The sequence below is a fragment of the Lolium rigidum genome, chromosome 6 (assembly GCF_022539505.1).
Source record: "Lolium rigidum isolate FL_2022 chromosome 6, APGP_CSIRO_Lrig_0.1, whole genome shotgun sequence".
Classification (NCBI taxonomy): domain Eukaryota; kingdom Viridiplantae; phylum Streptophyta; class Magnoliopsida; order Poales; family Poaceae; genus Lolium; species Lolium rigidum.
The window spans coordinates 78,173,853-78,192,244 of NC_061513.1; the positions used below are offsets into that span (position 1 = coordinate 78,173,853).

General features: G+C 45.0%; 1 protein-coding gene across 1 annotated transcript; it reads right to left on the minus strand.

Moving 5' to 3' along the window:
- Window positions 1-14,115: 14,115 nt before the first annotated feature.
- LOC124662829 lies at window positions 14,116-15,737 on the minus strand. Its single transcript, XM_047200620.1, has 3 exons — window positions 14,979-15,737; window positions 14,698-14,866; window positions 14,116-14,609 (listed from the first exon to the last, which is right to left on the minus strand). The coding sequence occupies exons 1-3, from the start codon at window positions 15,735-15,737 to the stop codon at window positions 14,143-14,145; spliced, it is 1,395 nt and encodes a 464-aa protein (XP_047056576.1). The 3' UTR covers window positions 14,116-14,142.
- Between the last annotated feature and the right edge of the window lie 2,655 nt (window positions 15,738-18,392).

The window sequence follows — 18,392 nt, forward strand, 5'->3', positions numbered from 1 at the left end:
CCATTCCAAAGTACATTACTTGAGAGCTACCTTTAAAATTCTATTCTTTGTCTTTGCAATACATAGCTCATGGGAAAATAGCCTTAAAAACTATTGTGGTGAAGAATATGTACTTATGTGTCTTATTTCTTAATAAGTTGCTTGTTGAGCGGTAACCATGTTTCGGGGACGCCATCAACTCTTTTACCTTTGTTGAATATCATGTGAGTTGCTATGCATGTTCGTGTTGTCTGAAGTAAGGGCGATTTTCATGATCAAATGGTTTGAGTATGCATACAGTTAGAGAAGAACATTGGGCCGCTAACTAAAGCCATGATTCATGGGGGAAGTTTCAAGTGTGGACAACTAATCCTCAATCTCTTATGAGAATATTAATTGTTGTTGAATGCTTATGCATTAAAGAGGAGTCCATTATCTCGTTGTCTATGTTGTCCCGGTATGGATGTCTAAGTTGAGAATAATCAAAAGCGAGAAATCCAATGCGAGCTTTATCCTTAGACCTTTGTACGAGCGGCATAGAGGTACCCCTTTGTGACACTTGGTTTAAACATATGCTATGCAATGATAATCCGTGTTAATCCAAGCTAATTAGGACAAGGTGCGAGCACTATTGGTATACTATGCATGAGGCTTGCAACTTATAGGATATCTTATACATAACATATATGCTTTATTACTACCGTTGACAAAATTGTTTCTTGTTTTCAAAATGAAAAGCTCTAGCACAAATATAGTAATCAATGCTTCCTCTCGCGAAGGGCCTATCTTCTACTTTATTGTTGAGTCGGCTTGCCTATTCTTTCTATCCCGTAAGCAAACACTTGTATCAACTGTGTGCATTGATTCTTACATGTTTACTTATTGCACTTGTTATATTACTTTGTGTTGACAATTATCCATGAGATATATATGTTGAAGTTGAAAGCAACTGCTGAAACTTAATCATCCTTTGTGTTGCTTCAATATCTTTACTTTGAATCTATTGCTTTATGAGTAACTCTTATGCAAGTCTTATTGATGCTTGTCTTGAAAGTATTATTCATGAAAACTCTTTGCTATATGATTCATTTGTTTACTCATTATCTTCATCATTGCTTCGAATCGCTGCATTCATCTCATATGCTTCACAATAGTATGATCAAGATTATGATAGCATGTCACTTCGAAATTATCTTTGTTATCGTTTACCTACTCGAGGGCGAGTAGGAACTAAGCTTGGGGATGCTTGATACGTCCCAAACGTATCTATAATTTCTTATGTTCCATGCTACTTTTATGATGATACTCACATGTTTTATACACATTATATGTCATTATTGTGCATTTTCCGGCACTAACCTATTGACGAGACGCCGAAGAGCCGATTCGTTGTTTTCTGCTGTTTTTGGTTTCAGAAATCCTAGTAAGGAAATATTCTCGGAATTGGACGAAATCAACGCCCAGGGTCCTATTTTTCCACGAAGCTTCCAGAAGCCCGAAGAGTAAACGAAGTGGGGCCACGAGGCGACGACACAACAAGGCGGCGCGGCCTGGGCCCTGGCCGCGCCAGCCTGTTGTGTGGGGCCCTCGTGACGCCCCTTGACCTGCCCTTCCGCCTACTTAAAGCCTTCGTCGCGAAACCCCCAGTACCGAGAGCCACGATACGGAAAACCTTCCAGAGACGCCGCCGCCGCCAATCCCATCTCGGGGGATTCAGGAGATCGCCTCCGGCACCCCGCCGGAGAGGGGAATCATCTCCCGGAGGTCTCTTCATCGCCATGATCGCCTCCGGATCGATGTGTGAGTAGTTCACCCCTGGACTATGGGTCCATAGTAGTAGCTAGATGGTCGTCTTCTCCTCATTGTGCTATCATGTTAGATCTTGTGAGCTGCCTATCATGATCAAGATCATCTATTTGTAATCCTACATGTTGTGTTTGTTGGGATCCGATGAATATTGAATACTATGTCAAGTTGATTATCAATCTATCATATATGTTATTTATGTTCTTGCATGCTCTCCGTTGCTAGTAGAGGCTCTGGCCAAGTTGATACTTGTGACTCCAAGAGGGAGTATTTATGCTCGATAGTGGGTTCATGCCTCCATTAAATCTGGGACGAGTGACGGAAAGTTCTAAGGTTGTGGATGTGTCGTTGCCACTAGGGATAAAACATCGATGCTTTGTCTAAGGATATTTGTGTTGATTACATTACGCACCATACTTAATGCAATTGTCCGTTGTTTACAACTTAATACTCGGAGGGGGTTCGGATGATAACCTCGAAAGTGGACTTTTTAGGCATAGATGCATGCTCGGATAGCGGTCTATGTACTTTGTCGTAATGCCCCGATTAAATCTCATAGTACTCATCATGATATATATATGTGCATTGTTATGCCTTCTTTATTTGTCAATTGCCCAACCGTAATTTATTCACCCAACATCTCGCTATCTTATGGGAGAGACACCACTAGTGATCTCGTGGACCCCGGTCCTATTCTTTACATCCGAAATACAATCTACCGCAATTGTTCTTTACTGTTCTTCGCAAACAAACATCATCATCCACACTATACATCTAATCCTTTGTTTACAGACAAGCCGGTGAGATTGACAACCTCACCGTTACGTTGGGGCAAAGTTCCGTGATTGTGTTGTGCAGGTTCCACGTTGGCGTCGGAATCCCTGGTGTTGCGCCGCACTACACTCCGCCGCCATCAACCTTCAACGTGCTTCTTGACTCCTACTGGTTCGATTAAACCTTGGTTTCTTACTGAGGGAAACTTGCTGCTGTGCGCATCACACCTTCCTCTTGGGGTTCCCAACGGACGTGTCAACTACACGCATCACGAGCCAGTGGGTGAGGGTTCGTCCGGGTAGGTTTCTAGCAGCGTGTCCTCCAGTTCATTCTCATTTTCTAACTGTTTTTTTCCATTTATTTACATCTCACAGGGCCGGCGGTTCAAACGTCTCCCCAGTAACCACCACGATGGTGGCGCCCCAAGTCCGGTCGTCGGAAGCTGAGTTCGGCCCCGTTTCACGACCAAGCCAGGTAGGCTGTATGCCTCTATCCACTTGTTTTTTTTATACTCCATCCAATCCATTTTAATAGACTCAGATTTAGTACTCCCTCCGATCCATTTTATTTGACTCAAATTTAGTACAACTTTGTACTAAATCCGTGTCAACTAAAAGGGATCGGAGGGAGAATACAACTTTACTAAATCCGAGTTAACTACTAAAAGGGATCGGATGGAGTAGTTTATGTAATCACGGCTTTCCGTTTAATTATGTGTTGATGAACCCTATGCTATTTGTGGAGCGTCCCAGTGATGTCCATTCCTGTATCAAGATCTGTGCTAGAAATTAGTAGTACTATTTTTTTGCGTGTAATTAGTACTCATATATGAATTAGTTGGATTCTTTTTTTCATACAATGATCGTGCCAGCAAATGGAGGTGAACATGGCCCACATAGGCAGCCAGCTAGGGAATGAACTCTCCCTCACCCCGGAGTTTGATCATGTTCACGTAGATTTGGCGTTCGAGAAAAAGATCTGCCTTTATCTTCAGCAACGCATCAATACCTTTAATGTCCAGCTTGACTGGCTTAATGAGAAGAACGGCTTTTATGTGGAACTGCATAATCAGAGCGTCACATTGATGAATGATGATGCAAACACCACCATCAAGGGCGAGGGTTCGTCCGGGTAAGTTTCTAGCGAGGTGTCCTTCAGTTGATTCTTATTTTCTAACTGTTTTTCCATTTATTTACGTCTCACAGGGCCGGCGGTTCAAACGTCTCCCCGGTAACCACAACGACGGTGGCGCTCCAAGTCTGGCCATCGGAAGCTAAGTTCGGCCCCGTTTCCCGGCCAAGCCAGGTAGGCTGTATGCCTCTATCCACTTGTCTTTTTATAGTTTATGTAATCACTGCTTTCTGATTAATTATGTGTTGATGAACCCTGTGATATTTGTGGAGCGTCTGAATGTTGTCCATTCCTTTATCAATATCCATACTAGAAATTAGTACTCCTATTTTTTGTGGGTAATCTTCTTTACTACAGTATTAAATTCGCATCGGCCTGGTACGTCGTACGTCTTCTGTTCAGAAAACTGTTTTACATTTTGCCCCCCAAAGAAACGGGAGATCAACCCGGAGTACAAACTGTCCACCAAAACTGCACACCGCACGCTCCTGGTCGAGCCAACCTGCCCGACCTGCCCGTGCGTGGATCCGGTCGCAACTCCAACACCACGCCCCTCCACCGTTTTCTCTTTCTCCCGGGCTCCCCACTGCGTCAATCGGCTCTCCGACGAAGTCCTCCTGCGCTGAACCAACCGACCAAGCACGGCCTTCGGTAGTCCGGCCCATGGCCGCTGCACGGAGACGCCTTCCAACAACGCGCGGCACGCTCCTTCTCCAAGTGGTGTAGCCCGACACCCCCTCCCCTTATCCTAAATCGACGTTGCGCCGGTAACCTCCTGGCGGCAGGCCGGCAGGCGGCAGCGGAACATGCGACCAAACCGTACCGACGATGGGGGCAACAGCCACCGCGCGATGACCTTGATCTTCACGGTGGCGGCGGCAGCGACGGCCAATAGGCCGGCCGTGCACCTCGCCTCTTCATCCGGTCCCTCACAGCGAGTCAGTGACGGCGGATTCTGTAAATCAATCCAGAAATGAATTGATAGAATTCTGCATACCGCAAACGAAGCTTCACGATAGGGAACCTTATCCCTTCGTGCAGTTTTCAGTTCGATTCACTAGCTACATAGTCCCTGCTTTTTACAGTTAGACCGTCAGGTTGAGTACTATACAGAAACTTGACAATCAGAACGCCAAATAGAAAATCGCATGCTTCAGCGTACACAGGGGAAGTGTAAACATAGGTGATTGCTTGTGTGTTCATGTTATTGGTTGATATTAGGGATAACTAAATGACCAAAGTTAATCTGTTTTGTGATTTAAAATATGCATTAGTGAAGCATTTATCATACTTACGACATGCTCTGGAACGAAGAAATGCAAGATGTGCAATGACATTAAAGCAAAACACATCCGATCAACATATGCGGAATCCGCAACATACACGCCCAAACGAAGAAAAATGAAAGATATTAGCAGTGTTGGTCTGCTGTCAAACCTAACATATAAAAAAAGTCCATCAATAGCAAAGTTCAGGGATATTACAAATTTGGTGGTGCTGTTGCATATTGATTAGGAATAGCAAGTGGGAAATGGTTTAATAGCGGGACAAAGAGAATTGCATATACAAATATTAACAAATTTTGGTGTAGGTTTGCTAGACATTGTAGATTTGCATATATAAAACCAATAACGAATTTTAAGATGGGATATATTAAATTACATATCTTTATCAAATACAACCAAATCTAATTCAAAATTTTGTAGTACCATTGATGTTCGATTTATCTTAGCATAATAAGGCGAAATAAGATGGAGGATAGATCCACATGTGGGAAAAGTTGAGGCAAAATCATGGGTGAGGGACATGGGAGGGAGGCTAACATTCATAAATCACAATATTGTTTCGTAGCAACGCACGAGCATTCAGCTAGTAGATACATTATATTTACATTTACATAAATCTACAACATTGTTGTTGCAGAAGTTAGGTGTAATTGGTATCTCCGCGATATTAATATATACTCCTTGTCGGAAAAAAAATAACTATATTTAAGAACTTCTAGATTACACAAACTTTGGATCGAGAGTTAGAATCAAAGACAAAAAAAAAAGTACTGGTAGTACTATAATAGACCCAACTAGCTAGAAACTACTGATGCCTAGATGGAAGATTTGTGTCTAAACTAGGAAAGACTCAACTAGACTACTGATCAACTGATGCCTAGATGGAAGATTTGTAACTAAACTAGGAAATCAAACTGATCAATGAACTTATAACAGCATCATGGCCATCACGCCAGCGACCGACATTGCCGCAGCCGTTCCGGGGGCCGATTCGACAGCCGCGGCGCTGGGCAGATAGTAGCCCTGAGACGGCGTCGGGAGAGGCGTATAGTACAACCAGAAGGGGAAGGGATTGTAATAAGTCTCAGCCTTTTCTATGGTCGCCCAACCTTCCGACGCCGATGACGGCGCCGCCGGTATCCATAGCTCCGCCTCCACGGACGCCGTGGCAGGCGGCATGGACGGCGCCGGGGACACGGGCGTTGTCCTGGCCACCGACATCGCTGGCGCGGCAAACAGGGGCTTCCACGAGAGTCAGGAAAACGAAGAGCCTTCTGTTGTAGGAAGCCATGAGAGGAGACGCTGCACCTTGTTGGCACAGCCCAAGCACGCCTGAGCACTTCCCGGCGAGAAAGTCTCGAAGAGCAAGCAGTCAGCCGGTTCTAGCACGAGATTGGCGTGCCAAAGTGTCGTGTAACGGGCCTATTTTTGTATTGCTTGACGGTGATGGGTTAGGAAGTACCGTATACAAGCATATATACACGGCCAGCGGCACAGACGGATTATGACTCGGTGATGAACTCATACGCAAGTCGGAGGCATACTCAGGCACGCACACGGACTGGGCAGATGTCGGGTTTAATTCCAACAACATCCAAAGAGGCTCTGATCGATGAAAATATTGGTCATGGGAAGAGACTCAACTACTCTCCTCAAAATATGTTGCATGCATTTTTTTCATCAATGTTACATGCATATTTTTTGATAAAATTGAGATATCCTTTTATGGTCCGGGGGAGTATGACAAAACATAGGGTGCACACAATATGAAAATATATTTAAAAGGTTCTAATAATATTAATTTCATATTTTTAAAATTTGATACTATATAGCCGATCAATTGTTTAAAAGATTAACTTCAACAAAATATTATAGACAACAAATTTGGGAAAATAAGAGGTACTACATTGTAGGCGGCTGCTGGCAACACATTGGACACACCGAACGTGCAGCAGCGCTCACGCAATCAAGCCGTAGAAAAACACCTTTTTGAAAGAAAAAAATGTGCAAAAAAGCTACTCCATAAATCTATTGTGACAACTCGTTCGATGCCGCGATGCCCCCCCCCCCTCCCCCCGCGCTCATGGAGAGGACACCGGAGAACGACTCAGAAGAATGCGGGGACCGACTTACGAATTGGGCACTAACACAAATGCCAAGCTCAAAGGATGAAGGCGGTGCTGGAGTCGTAGGGCCTCGAACGACGCTTGGTTCCAGAGTCCACCAGGTCGTAAGGGGAGGCATCATCGATGCAAGATTCATTGGAAGAATTGATGAAGGAGGTAGCCCCGAGTGGGAAGAGAAATGAGTTGAGGGACCAAATTTTTTATGAAAGGTGGACAACAACTTTGAGATGCAAAACGAGAAGCATAGACTTAAAGCGGCAAACTTAAAACCGATAAGATCAAAGTAGAGTCCAAAAAAATTAATACAACATCTAAGATGAAGAACGGAGGTTTCAAAAATGTTCTAGAAGGCAAAGACCTTGACAACCGAAAAGAGCTAAGATGGAATCAAAGACGAAGGATTGGTTTGAACGGTGGCGAATCATGCAGATCCACGATTGATTTACATGTACATGTGATATGTTTTTTGATGGCTAGAGCTTGTGGCCGGTGCTTTGGTTGTAAGGCTATATATTTATGTGTTTTTTATTTGTCAATATAATATGCTGAAAACTAGTAAATAGCAACAAAATTGATGATGTTAAAAAAAGTCAAAACGTCAATAAATGGGCCAAAAAAAAGCTGGCATGTTTGGGTTTACCACTGTGGGCAGCCGTCGCATCGGTCTAGACATGTCCCCCCCCCCCCCCCATCCCCTAGGGGAACACAATCTTGGAGGGTGTCAGGCATATTATCGGGCGCCAGTCCATCAAAAGGGTAGATCATCATCATAAGGACAAGATAACCATCATCATCTTAAGATCCTCATGTTACCTCTGTTTTCTCATACTTGATCGGTTCAGTATTCCTCTTTTTGGCCCATCATCATCGGTTGGTGCCACACCATGGCTTTAGATCCATCGACACATCCTCCTATACTGACACAATCATCAAAACCGAACTCAAGTATCAAGTTATCAATAATGCACATGGAAAATACGAACTTAACTTGTGTGAGGTAAGTGTGAAAAAACTTACGATATTTGATCTCAAATCCAGGGCGGACCCAAAAATTGCTCAAGCCTGGTGCTAATATTGGCTTACTGGTGCTATTACATCTGATTTTCATGATTATAGCTTTCAAATTCAAGGCATGCTCGTTGCAGTGCAGCAGCTAGGCTGCCCTCCCAACTAAGTGTCAAAGGCTTAACAGTTTTTAGGCATCCAAAGGATAGTTTCACGAGGAAAATCCATCTAAATGGTCTTGATGCTTCTGAATGATGGAAGAAGATCCATGTCGACATGCATATCCAACATCTGCCATGTAGACTTCTACGATTAAACATGGGAAACAATGGTACGAACAATAGTTATGATTGAATGCACAATGTATAAATGACAACAAAATTATCTCGAGAAACACTAATCACATCAGGTCTAGGTGGGCCATGAGTGCTGGAGAGAAGGAATATGAGCCATTTTTCGAGACTAAGTGGAGGTGAACAAGTGGGAAGGAGAGGTGAACCGGCACTAGAGAGGAAGGGAGACGTGAGAGGGTGCTTGCGAGGAGGGGGAAGTGAGCTACTGCCGGAGACAAAAAAAAAGGTGAGCTGGTATCGATGAAGAGGGACAACATCTCCACCGTTGTCTAAAAGGTGTAGATTTTTCATACTCTAGAAACAAGAGGTGTGCTACTAGGTTTTGGTGAGTTTTGCCTTGCCACCAAAACGCATGTTGATTCAACACTAGCTCAGGTTGCTTGCCGGAAGATGCAAACTCATCAATAATTCACAACAGCCCCCACAAATCTATATGAGCACCTACATGTAAAATCCCCATAAGCTCTCAGTCTAGCAAATCTTTATGTGCCACGTAAAATATGAATGATAATCCTCTTGTTCTCTCTTGTGTGGAGTGCAGCTATGTATTTTTTGGGGGTTTATTGGCTGATTGTGAAAGCGTGTACATGGTGTCGTCACTCCATTCTTCAGAGTGTGCAACTACAAGGGAAGGGAAATATGTGGTCATGCCGCAATAGCAATGGTTGTTATTACTGATCCGTTTACTTCTATTATTGTCATTATTGTTTTGGGGTGTTTCTGGATATGTAATATTCTTCTACAGATAGAAGCAGACCCACCAGATAATGACTATTCGTTCAGAGCTGAGAACCAATCTGAGGTTGGATGGTTAGGAGGGTGGTTGTACCTCTAGCCTACCAGAGTCTAAACCTCAGGTTTGACATCTGTATATCTTATAAAGGCGGAGTATTCATTTGGTGGGAGGCGACGTTTCCGTCGACAGCGAGACGCATGTGGTAACTTCGTCAATTTTAAGATCCAATCCGTCAGCTCAATCTTTCGGAGGTGCTCATAGGGGTAGGGTGTACGTGTGTGCATTCATAGGGGTGAGTGTATACGCGTGTATATGACCGCCTGCATTTGTATTGTGTTTCTAAAAAAAAGACTATAGCTAGTATTTTGTGTAAGAGCTGCAGATTCTTTACACAGACGCAGACTGTTTTGTCATTCCTTGCATTATACTACTACAAGCTAGTATTGAAATTCAGCAATGCAGTTGCTAAATCAGTTTGTAACTATCAGGCCGGTGCCAGCGCAGGCGGGAGCGGAGGCGGTAGCGGCGGCGACGGGGCGGGAGAGGGGCGGGAGGCGGGCGGGACTGGAGCGGCGGGCGCTGGCGGGCTCGCCCGGCGGTAGCGCCCGCTACCGCCCGGCTGTCGCCCGCGTTGGCGGCGAGATGGAGGCGGGAGCGGGGCGGGAGGCGGGGCGGCGCGATGGCGACGCGGGCGAGAGGAGGGGCGAGAGGCGGGGCGACGCGGGCGAGCGGGGCGGGAGGCGGTTTTTTTTCTTTTTTCTTTTTTTCTTTCCTTCTTTTATTCTTTAAATGTCAGTTTTTATTTTATTTTCTTTCCTTCTTTTATTTTCTTTCCTTTTTTTACTCTTTCAGTTCGAAATACAAACACAAGTACACACTTGTCATATAGGCTATTTAGAAAAACAAGAAACATAATTTGTATTTTTATTAATTATTATGTAATCGGTAACATTTTTTGTTGAATACTTTTTTTGCATTATTTTGAATGTCTACAAAAATTCGGGTGAAATAACTTAATGTGAAAAAGAAATGGTGATGTGGAGGAGAGAGAAGTGAGAGTGGGGACTATAGCCCATGCATTGGCAAGGTGGAGTGAGAGTGGGGTGAGAGTGGGGTGAGAGTGAGAGAAAAGCTGACGTGGCGGGGCGGGAGTCGGGCGGTGCATTGGCACCAGCCTGCATATAACAAGTTCCCAAGAACTGCGGGATTACACGAACTTTGGATGGAGAGCAGTAATGACAAAAACTCACTGCTACCTTTTCACAATCGAACTAGACTGGATATATCGATGCCTACCTGGAAGAATTATAACTAACTCCAGGTAAAAAAAAAGAGTAAATAACTAGAACATCAAACTGATCAATGAACTTTAGAACAGCATCATGGCCATCACACCCGCGGCTGACAGCGCCGCAGCAGTCCCGGCGGACGGTACGCCAGCCGCGGCGCTCGACGGAGCGTCGGCGTCAGACGGCAGCATGCCAGGAGTTAGCATCGACATCCATATGGGGATAAACACCGCTATGTCGTGTCGTGTCGAGGACACCGTCGTAGGCGGCATGGACGTCGTCACCCCGGCAGACGGGCGTCCCAGGGGCGTTGTTCTGGCCATCGACATCGCTGGCGCGGTGAGCAGGGCCGCCACGAGAGTCAGGAAAACGAAGAGACTTCTGGAGGAAGCCATGAGATGCTGCAGACAAAGAGAACAGAACAGATTGGTTTGCTCCGGTCGAAGAGAACAGAATAGATTGGTTTGCAGACGAACAGAAGAGAAGAGAACACAGCCTTCACTAGGGATCACCTGATTGGTCGAACGATTCGATAGAGGTGGATAGCCCGATCTGGAACTCAGGAAACTCGCGTTGTTAGTTATCTTTTTTTTTTTGAGTGGTTCGTTGTTGTTAGTTATGTGTTGCTAGTTCCTTTATCGAAAAATCTGTTGCTAGTTGTTGGACTTGGCCCATTTGGACCCTAGCGGCGCACGGCTGAGTAGTGTGACGAAACTGAGCGGCCTATCCCGAGACCGGACGACGACGGAGGATCCTCCGATCAGTAATAAGTGTTAGGGTTTTAGTTAGGTTCATGCACACTAACTTCTTTACGACTTGGAAGAATATGGAACGGTAGGGAGATGGTCCGAGGAAAAGACTAGATCGGATATAATTCCCCGTCCATAAATAAGTATTGTATTGTGATCTAAATTCAGTCTAAAGGGAGGCTAACTTCTGACGAGTCGGTAGGCTTGGGCCGAAGCGTCTATATATACCTCTTGTAAGCCGCCGGTTAGGGTTTATCAGATTATAAGATACCCCACGTCATTTGTAAACACTCCCCGATATAGTGAAGTTTTGCTGGCTGACGTCCGTGATTTTTTCCCCTTCTGTGTTGGAAGGGGTTTTCCACGTTAAAATTTTGTGTCTCTTGCGTGTGTTCCTTTATCGTTCTTCGTTATTTGCTTGTCGCGTTTATAACAATAAGTGTCCTTTTAGATTCTATATTAAGTTTTTAGAAGTACATTTGACAAATTTTACCGAAGCTTGTACTCCTTCCTTACCGGTTTATAAGGGTTACTCACAGTTTAGAAAAAGTTTGACCATATTTTTGGAGTTTAGGATACCAAGAACCCCGAGCTGTTTCGGACGACATACTCGCGACTAGCAGAGCTACCACGAGAGTCAGGAAAATGAAGAGCCTTCTGTTGGAGCCCATGAGACGAGATGCTGCAACCAAAGAGAGCAGAAGTACAGAACAGATTGGTTATTTGGTTTGCTCTGATCGATGAAAAGATTGGATCACAGGAGCGTCAAATATATAGCAGGGTGCAACCGGCAAGCCTGGAGCGTATGTCCGAGTCGTACAGGGTATCCTGATCCTAACAGTAATAGGTTACCCGCTCTTGAAATCTACTACAGCTCGTGCAATTTTCACAACTTCTCGCCGCCCAGGTTGCTCCCTTGGTGTAAAATCCGCTTCACCGTGTCAAACAGCTCCTGCATCTGCTTCATAATATTTGCATGAGCCTAGCAAGTCATGTGTAAGAGAAATTGGAAGAATTCATAATATTTTGATAATACTTAGTGATTACTAACTTTCACTATCTAATGCATGCATTGTCAATTATTACTGAATACACTATAAGTTGGAAAAAACCGACCACGAAAAAATTGGTAGATAGTCAAACAAAACTCCAGTTTATAATCCAAAAGTTTATATAAATTTTCTTACATAATGGTACACTAGAAATCTCCCTATTGAGATATTAGTTAGGACATATTCAATAGATATATATAGCAAACTATTAAATATATATCAATATTACTGTGGATGCAAGAAAAGGTGCATACAACTTTTTCAATGTAGAGTGGAAATAACATTGTTTTGTTTTAAAATATTTTTTTTTAGCACAAGTAACTGTAATAATTAATGTAAATTGTAATAAAAATGTAAATTATTATTAGAAACATTTGGTATTTTATTAACTATGCTAATCGTGAAATGAGAAAATTGTTAACACTGTAGTATAATAAAATAAGTTACACATGGGTATACAAGTTTATAGTAAATTGTTTTATTGAATTTGCCCCGTGTCCAAAATTTATTTGGACCGGCCCAACACTAACCACAATTGTTCCATCCCAAAGGAGTTTCTAAACTTCTGTTGAAGGATTTGATGATGTCTTTGTTAACCTTTGAGAGCCGTGAGTAGGTAGGTCGGGTAAAAGGCCTCGTGGAGTTGATTCAGGCTGCTCTTTTGGTCATCAAAATGAATCTGACTTGGCAGATACAATCATATTAGTTTTGCCTATGATATGTTGAACAACCACAAGTTTGAGTTGACCCAAGGAAAGCAGGAGACCAAGGTAATGGAAGTTGATCTTGGAGGCTTGAAAGTCTTGTAGGATGAAGTCAAGATCGAGGTCATGACATCTAATGGGGTGATAGCATATTTGGAGAGACAGAGTCCAGACACTCCTCGGAAGTCATCTAGGATGGTGTAGAGGTTGTGAAGATCACTTTTAGACATGTCGCCGGATTCAGTTGCCACCTCAAAAAGTCTCTGAAGTGGGTTAAAAGCCAAAATGAAGAGTTGTTGTGAAAGTGAAAACATGGTCGCCTTGACTAAGCTCCCGACCATGATTTGTTGTTGTGCTCGGGATACCGATGAGGAGAATGACGTACGAGGTAGTGATAAGAAAAGGAGCCACACAAGACCTTCAAATGTTCGTGCAACCGAGATGTGGCAAGAGGTCTAGGAGGAAATCCCATTGAACTCCATTGATGTCGAGTTCAATTAATAGTGTCTTAGATTTGTTGTAATGAAGGTTTCTACCAACTAGCAAACAAAGTTAAAGTTTTTTCGTAGATACTCCTCGATTTGAGATGATTGTATCCCTACATTGTGAACTAGGTTGATTGGTCTAAAGTCTCCAACACAGTCGACACCATCTCTATTTGTAATTAAAGCCACATTGACCGGGTTGAGTATGTGAATGTTATGAGCTTGACCCGAGGCAAAAGCATTTACGACTACCATGAAATTTGTCGAGATGATGTCCCAGCAAGAAGGCTCCCATGCACGGAGATCGCTACCATATCATATCGTGCTCTTCTACCCCCTCAAAATTTCAGACTTAGCTGATCGATGTTTGTTTATGTGAACTATCAATTTTTTAAGTACATTACAAATTGCACTTGATTGTGCAACATCAACAGGCACAACTTCATTTAGCAATATGATAAAACGATAGTGCAATCTAGCAATATACATAGTTCTCATCACCTCCATTGATCCCTTCGTGTAAAATCGGCTTCACCTCGTCAAACAACTCTTGCATCTGCTTCCTGGAATGAAGAGGAGAAGGGTACATGCACATGTCGCAAGAATGTACATCACAAGTTGCACCTGAATGTGCGGCATCAACGGCGGTCGCCGTACAACTTCATTTTCAAAACTTGTCTCCGCCTGCGCTGCTCCCTTGGTGTAAAATCCGCTTCACCGTGTCAAACAACTCCTGCATCTGCTTCCTGGAATGCAAGGGAGATGGGTACATGCACGCGCAGTCCAGCCTACCGTCCCTGATGGAGTCGAACACCCCGACCGATGGGCCGATGCCGTGCACGGTGGCGATGCAGGCATAGTCGTCAACGCCAGCCTTGCTCTGTAGATAAGAGAGGTCGTAGGTCACCGGCTCCTCGAACACGGAGACGAGCGCCGTGCGGAGCGCGGAGGCCGTTGTCAGCTGCGGGTTCTCGATGGCGCGGCACATGAGGAAGTTGAGGTCAGCGGTGTCGGTGAGGTGCTTGTTGCTGTTCTTGGCGCTGGTGTAGGAATCATGGCACCTCTTGGCTAGCTCCCACAGGGTTTCCTCGCCGTGTATCTTGTGGGTGTTGGTGATAGCAGAGTAGAAGAACCCTGCAACGGTTGAAAAGTCTCAGGCTCGAACTGCAGAATGATAGTTGTAGTACTGACAAGTGTTCTAGTCCTAGTTGGACTCACTCACCAACGTTGTGATCATCCAAAGGTGGTTCAAGAAACTGGCGGCAATTGATGAGGGTCGCAGTGGAGTAGGTCTCCTGCTGGCCGCTGTCCAGCTTCTTGGATTGCCGCGCAGCTAGCAGCGTCGCGGCAGCCATGGCCGAGCAAAGCTTCACCCCGTTCTCCTTGCACGCCTACATGACAACGCGCAAAGAATCAGTAACCCGTAGGCTGAAATGCAGTACCAATGTGCAAAGAAGCAGTAATCCCTGCGAAGAAAAATAGCTGTGTGAAAGGCAGACTCACATCGAGCAGCCGCGCCGTGTCGTCGCGGCCGAACGCGAGGCGCACCATCTGCGTGGACCGCGCCGTGCCGGTCTCGACGAACGGCAGCGTGGAGGTGCGGAGGCCGTTGATGGAGTAGCCCACCATGTCGACGCCACGCGCCCAGAACGGCTTCCACGCGTCCTTCTTGGGTATCCTGTCCTCCAGCCCCGCCTCCACCGCCGCCGCCTCCGGGTCGCCGGCACCCGCGCCGCCCAGATGCGCGAGGAGCTCCCGCAGCAGCGCCGCGGACGCCGCGCGGTCGCAGGCCGCCGTGTGGATCCGGACGAACAGCGCCGCTCCGCCCGCGGGGGCCGGCAGGTCGTAGAGCGCGGCGAAGAGCACCGGGGCGCCGTCGGGCCCGGGACCGGGCTCGGCCGCCGCCCACGGGTTGCGGTTGAGCTCGCGCTCGAGGAGGGAGTCGAAGTCGAGCGCGGAGGGCTCGGGCGCGAGGGCGAGCTGCGGCGCGGAGGATGGGGGGAAGGCAAGGGTGGGGCTGGAAGTGGAGGCCGCGCGGAGGTGGGCGCGGAGGATGGGGTGGGCGGTCTGGAGGGAGCGGACCGCCGCCTCGGCCGCGGTGGCGGCGCCGGCGCGGGGCGAGAGGCGCAGCGCGAGGAGCGTGGTGCCGGTGCCGCCCGGCACGGCGCGGCACCAGCTGTACTCCGTGCCGCCGACCGGGCGAGCGCTCCACGCCGACCCGCCGGGCTCGGCCGTGCCGGCCTGCTCCTTCCCGGGATCCATGTCGACAGAGGGTGTGGCCGCCGCTGCTGATGCAAATAGCGAGTTGGGGTTTGCCGGTTTGATTTGGATCGGAGTCGGAGATGAGCGAATGAGCGATGTGTTGGGGTTGGTGATTGGTCGGCGGTGTTGGCGCTTTGTCGTTGGCTGTGTCCGTGGGCAGAACCTGCCGTCCCCGTCTAGCACCGGTCAATGACCGCGTGTAGAAGCCAGGGCGTTGTAGCTGCAACGACAGCCGCAACAGCAGCAGCTTGCCGGCAAGCCGGGTATTTCATCGCCGCGGTCGACAGGTACGAGTTTCTTGCGTTCAAACGCCGCAAGTGGAAGACGACACTGTTCGTCGGAGCACCACGTAACGGCAATGGAGACCAGATGCCAAGTGCCGATGAAAATAAACCGACTTTTTCAGGAGAAGATAAAACCGATTTAGTTGCCATGCTAGCAAATCAAAGCACCTCACCTTTTTTGCTTCGATACATTACATCGGATATCTACATAGTTAAGATGCACGTAGCTGCAACATGTTCAACAAAGTGAAAGCAACAAAAAACTAAATACATATAATTATTAAATGGTTTTCTATTTCCGTGCTCCTAGTTCATTAGTTTCACTTGTTTTATCCAGTCCGCCTCGACATAGGGTGCAGCAAGAATGGCATTTCCTTCATCAGAAATCTGGGGCATGTTATCTGTTCAGGACTCATCCATAGCGAAGCTGCTTTCTCCTCGGCTCTAAATGAACTTTTATAATAATTCGTGATATATGATTTGAGTTGCTCATGCCACTCGATTATGCCATTATCTTGTACGATGGAATGGATAAGTTTCTTATGTTGTCTGTCATTTGCGACATTTTGTAAGTATCTTGTATTTGACTGCTCTTCTAGAATAAAGTAGGCCGTTGTGTTTGAGTTCCTCTTTCGTAGAAGAAGACGTGCAATCAGCGTATTAGATTGACTTTTCATCTCAATTTCTTGCCTAACATAAATGCTTTTGCTGAAACCTCTAGATTACCAATAATAGATGAAGATAGAAGCTTCTCTTTGTTTAGACTCAAGGACATATGACGTGTCCATCTTCCAAGGTGTTTACATGTAGAGCTCATTTTATTATTCCATCTCTGGATGGTGGTTTGTCCCGCGACTAGTTTATCCCACTCTTCTTTAAATGTATTGTAAAAACCATCACAATGTTGTCATCCAAGTTCAAACTTGAATTGGCATTTACTCTTTGGTTTAGATGATCTAGTGGTTAAGAGGAAATGGGGCATGATCCGACAAAGCCTCAATATATTTAAGAGCATGTATGGTTACTAAAGGAAAATTAGATTCCTATTAGGGATCCGTAAGTACGTGGTCTAGCTTCTAGTATGTCGGCTCTAGAAGGCTATTCTCCGATGTGAATTGTTATCCAACCCTGAGACTTCTCTTAAATCTAAACTATCGACGCTAGCATTGAATAAGAAAAGCCAACGAATATCAAATCTATCTTTGGTTTCTTCGTGTTAGAATCTTGGCAAATTAAATTACCCACCATTGAGAATAGGATATATGTTATTATCTGCATGATTAACCAACGCACAGCGACAAGACTCCATGTGATGTTATCAAGTCTTGTTAAGGATATGGATTTTAATGTGATACTCTCCATCCAAACTAGTCAACACATCTGTGGCGTATGTTCAATGCCGAGTAGTATGCCCTCATATCTGCCACATGGCGGACAAGAAAACCAGGAGACATCAAGACCACCGAGAGGCGGTTAAGAAGAATCACCGAGAATTCCCGTCTTCCCATTTATTAAATATACACAAAATCCCAATTATAACCCCGAACACAATCATAAAATTGCCACGTGCTAGCTTTATTGACCTAAAAAAAATAAGCTCTAGAAGTTGAAGAGAGTAAGGCACGATCACTAGCCATTGAGGCTAAGGCCAAATTGCTTTTGGTGGAGAACTGGATCATGTTCACCGACTTGAGCATCATGGACACGGAAAAGAAGGAAGCCATCATCCGACGTGTGATCGCCCATATCTATCTTTAATTTGACTAGTTCCTATGAAATTTTTGTCTGTTTGCACTTTGATTCATTACTATTGTCGTGTGAACTACATTCCTAATTAGTGGTATTTATTAGGAAAACTGCAAATGGAGGACGAGCTACATATAGCTGTTTATATTTATAAATTTAGAAATCTTATTTTTATGTTTTAAAAAAATCTGAAACAAAATACTAGATGTAACAATGATGGAATCTACAACCATGCAAAATCTTCATGTGAAATTATTTGTATTATTAGCTACACAAAAATGAAAAAATCTGACAAGTTTATAGTTTCGAAATGTGCACTATTCACTATACTCAGATTCCAACATTTGTCATTTTTGTGTAGCTTACAATGCAAAAAAATTCACATTGAGAATTTGCACGTTTATAGAGTTCATTATTGGCTACATCAAGGATTTTCTTTAGATTTTTTTTGAAATCTAAAAATATGATTTTCAATTTTTAAAAATAGAGAGCTGCATGTAGCTCGGCCTCCATTTGTTCACTCTCGCATTTATTAGCACTGTATCGAGTTTTGTGTGGCCTCTTTTGTTCATATATTGCCATATTTTGTGAAATAGGAAAAAATTAACCAAAATAGCCACCACGG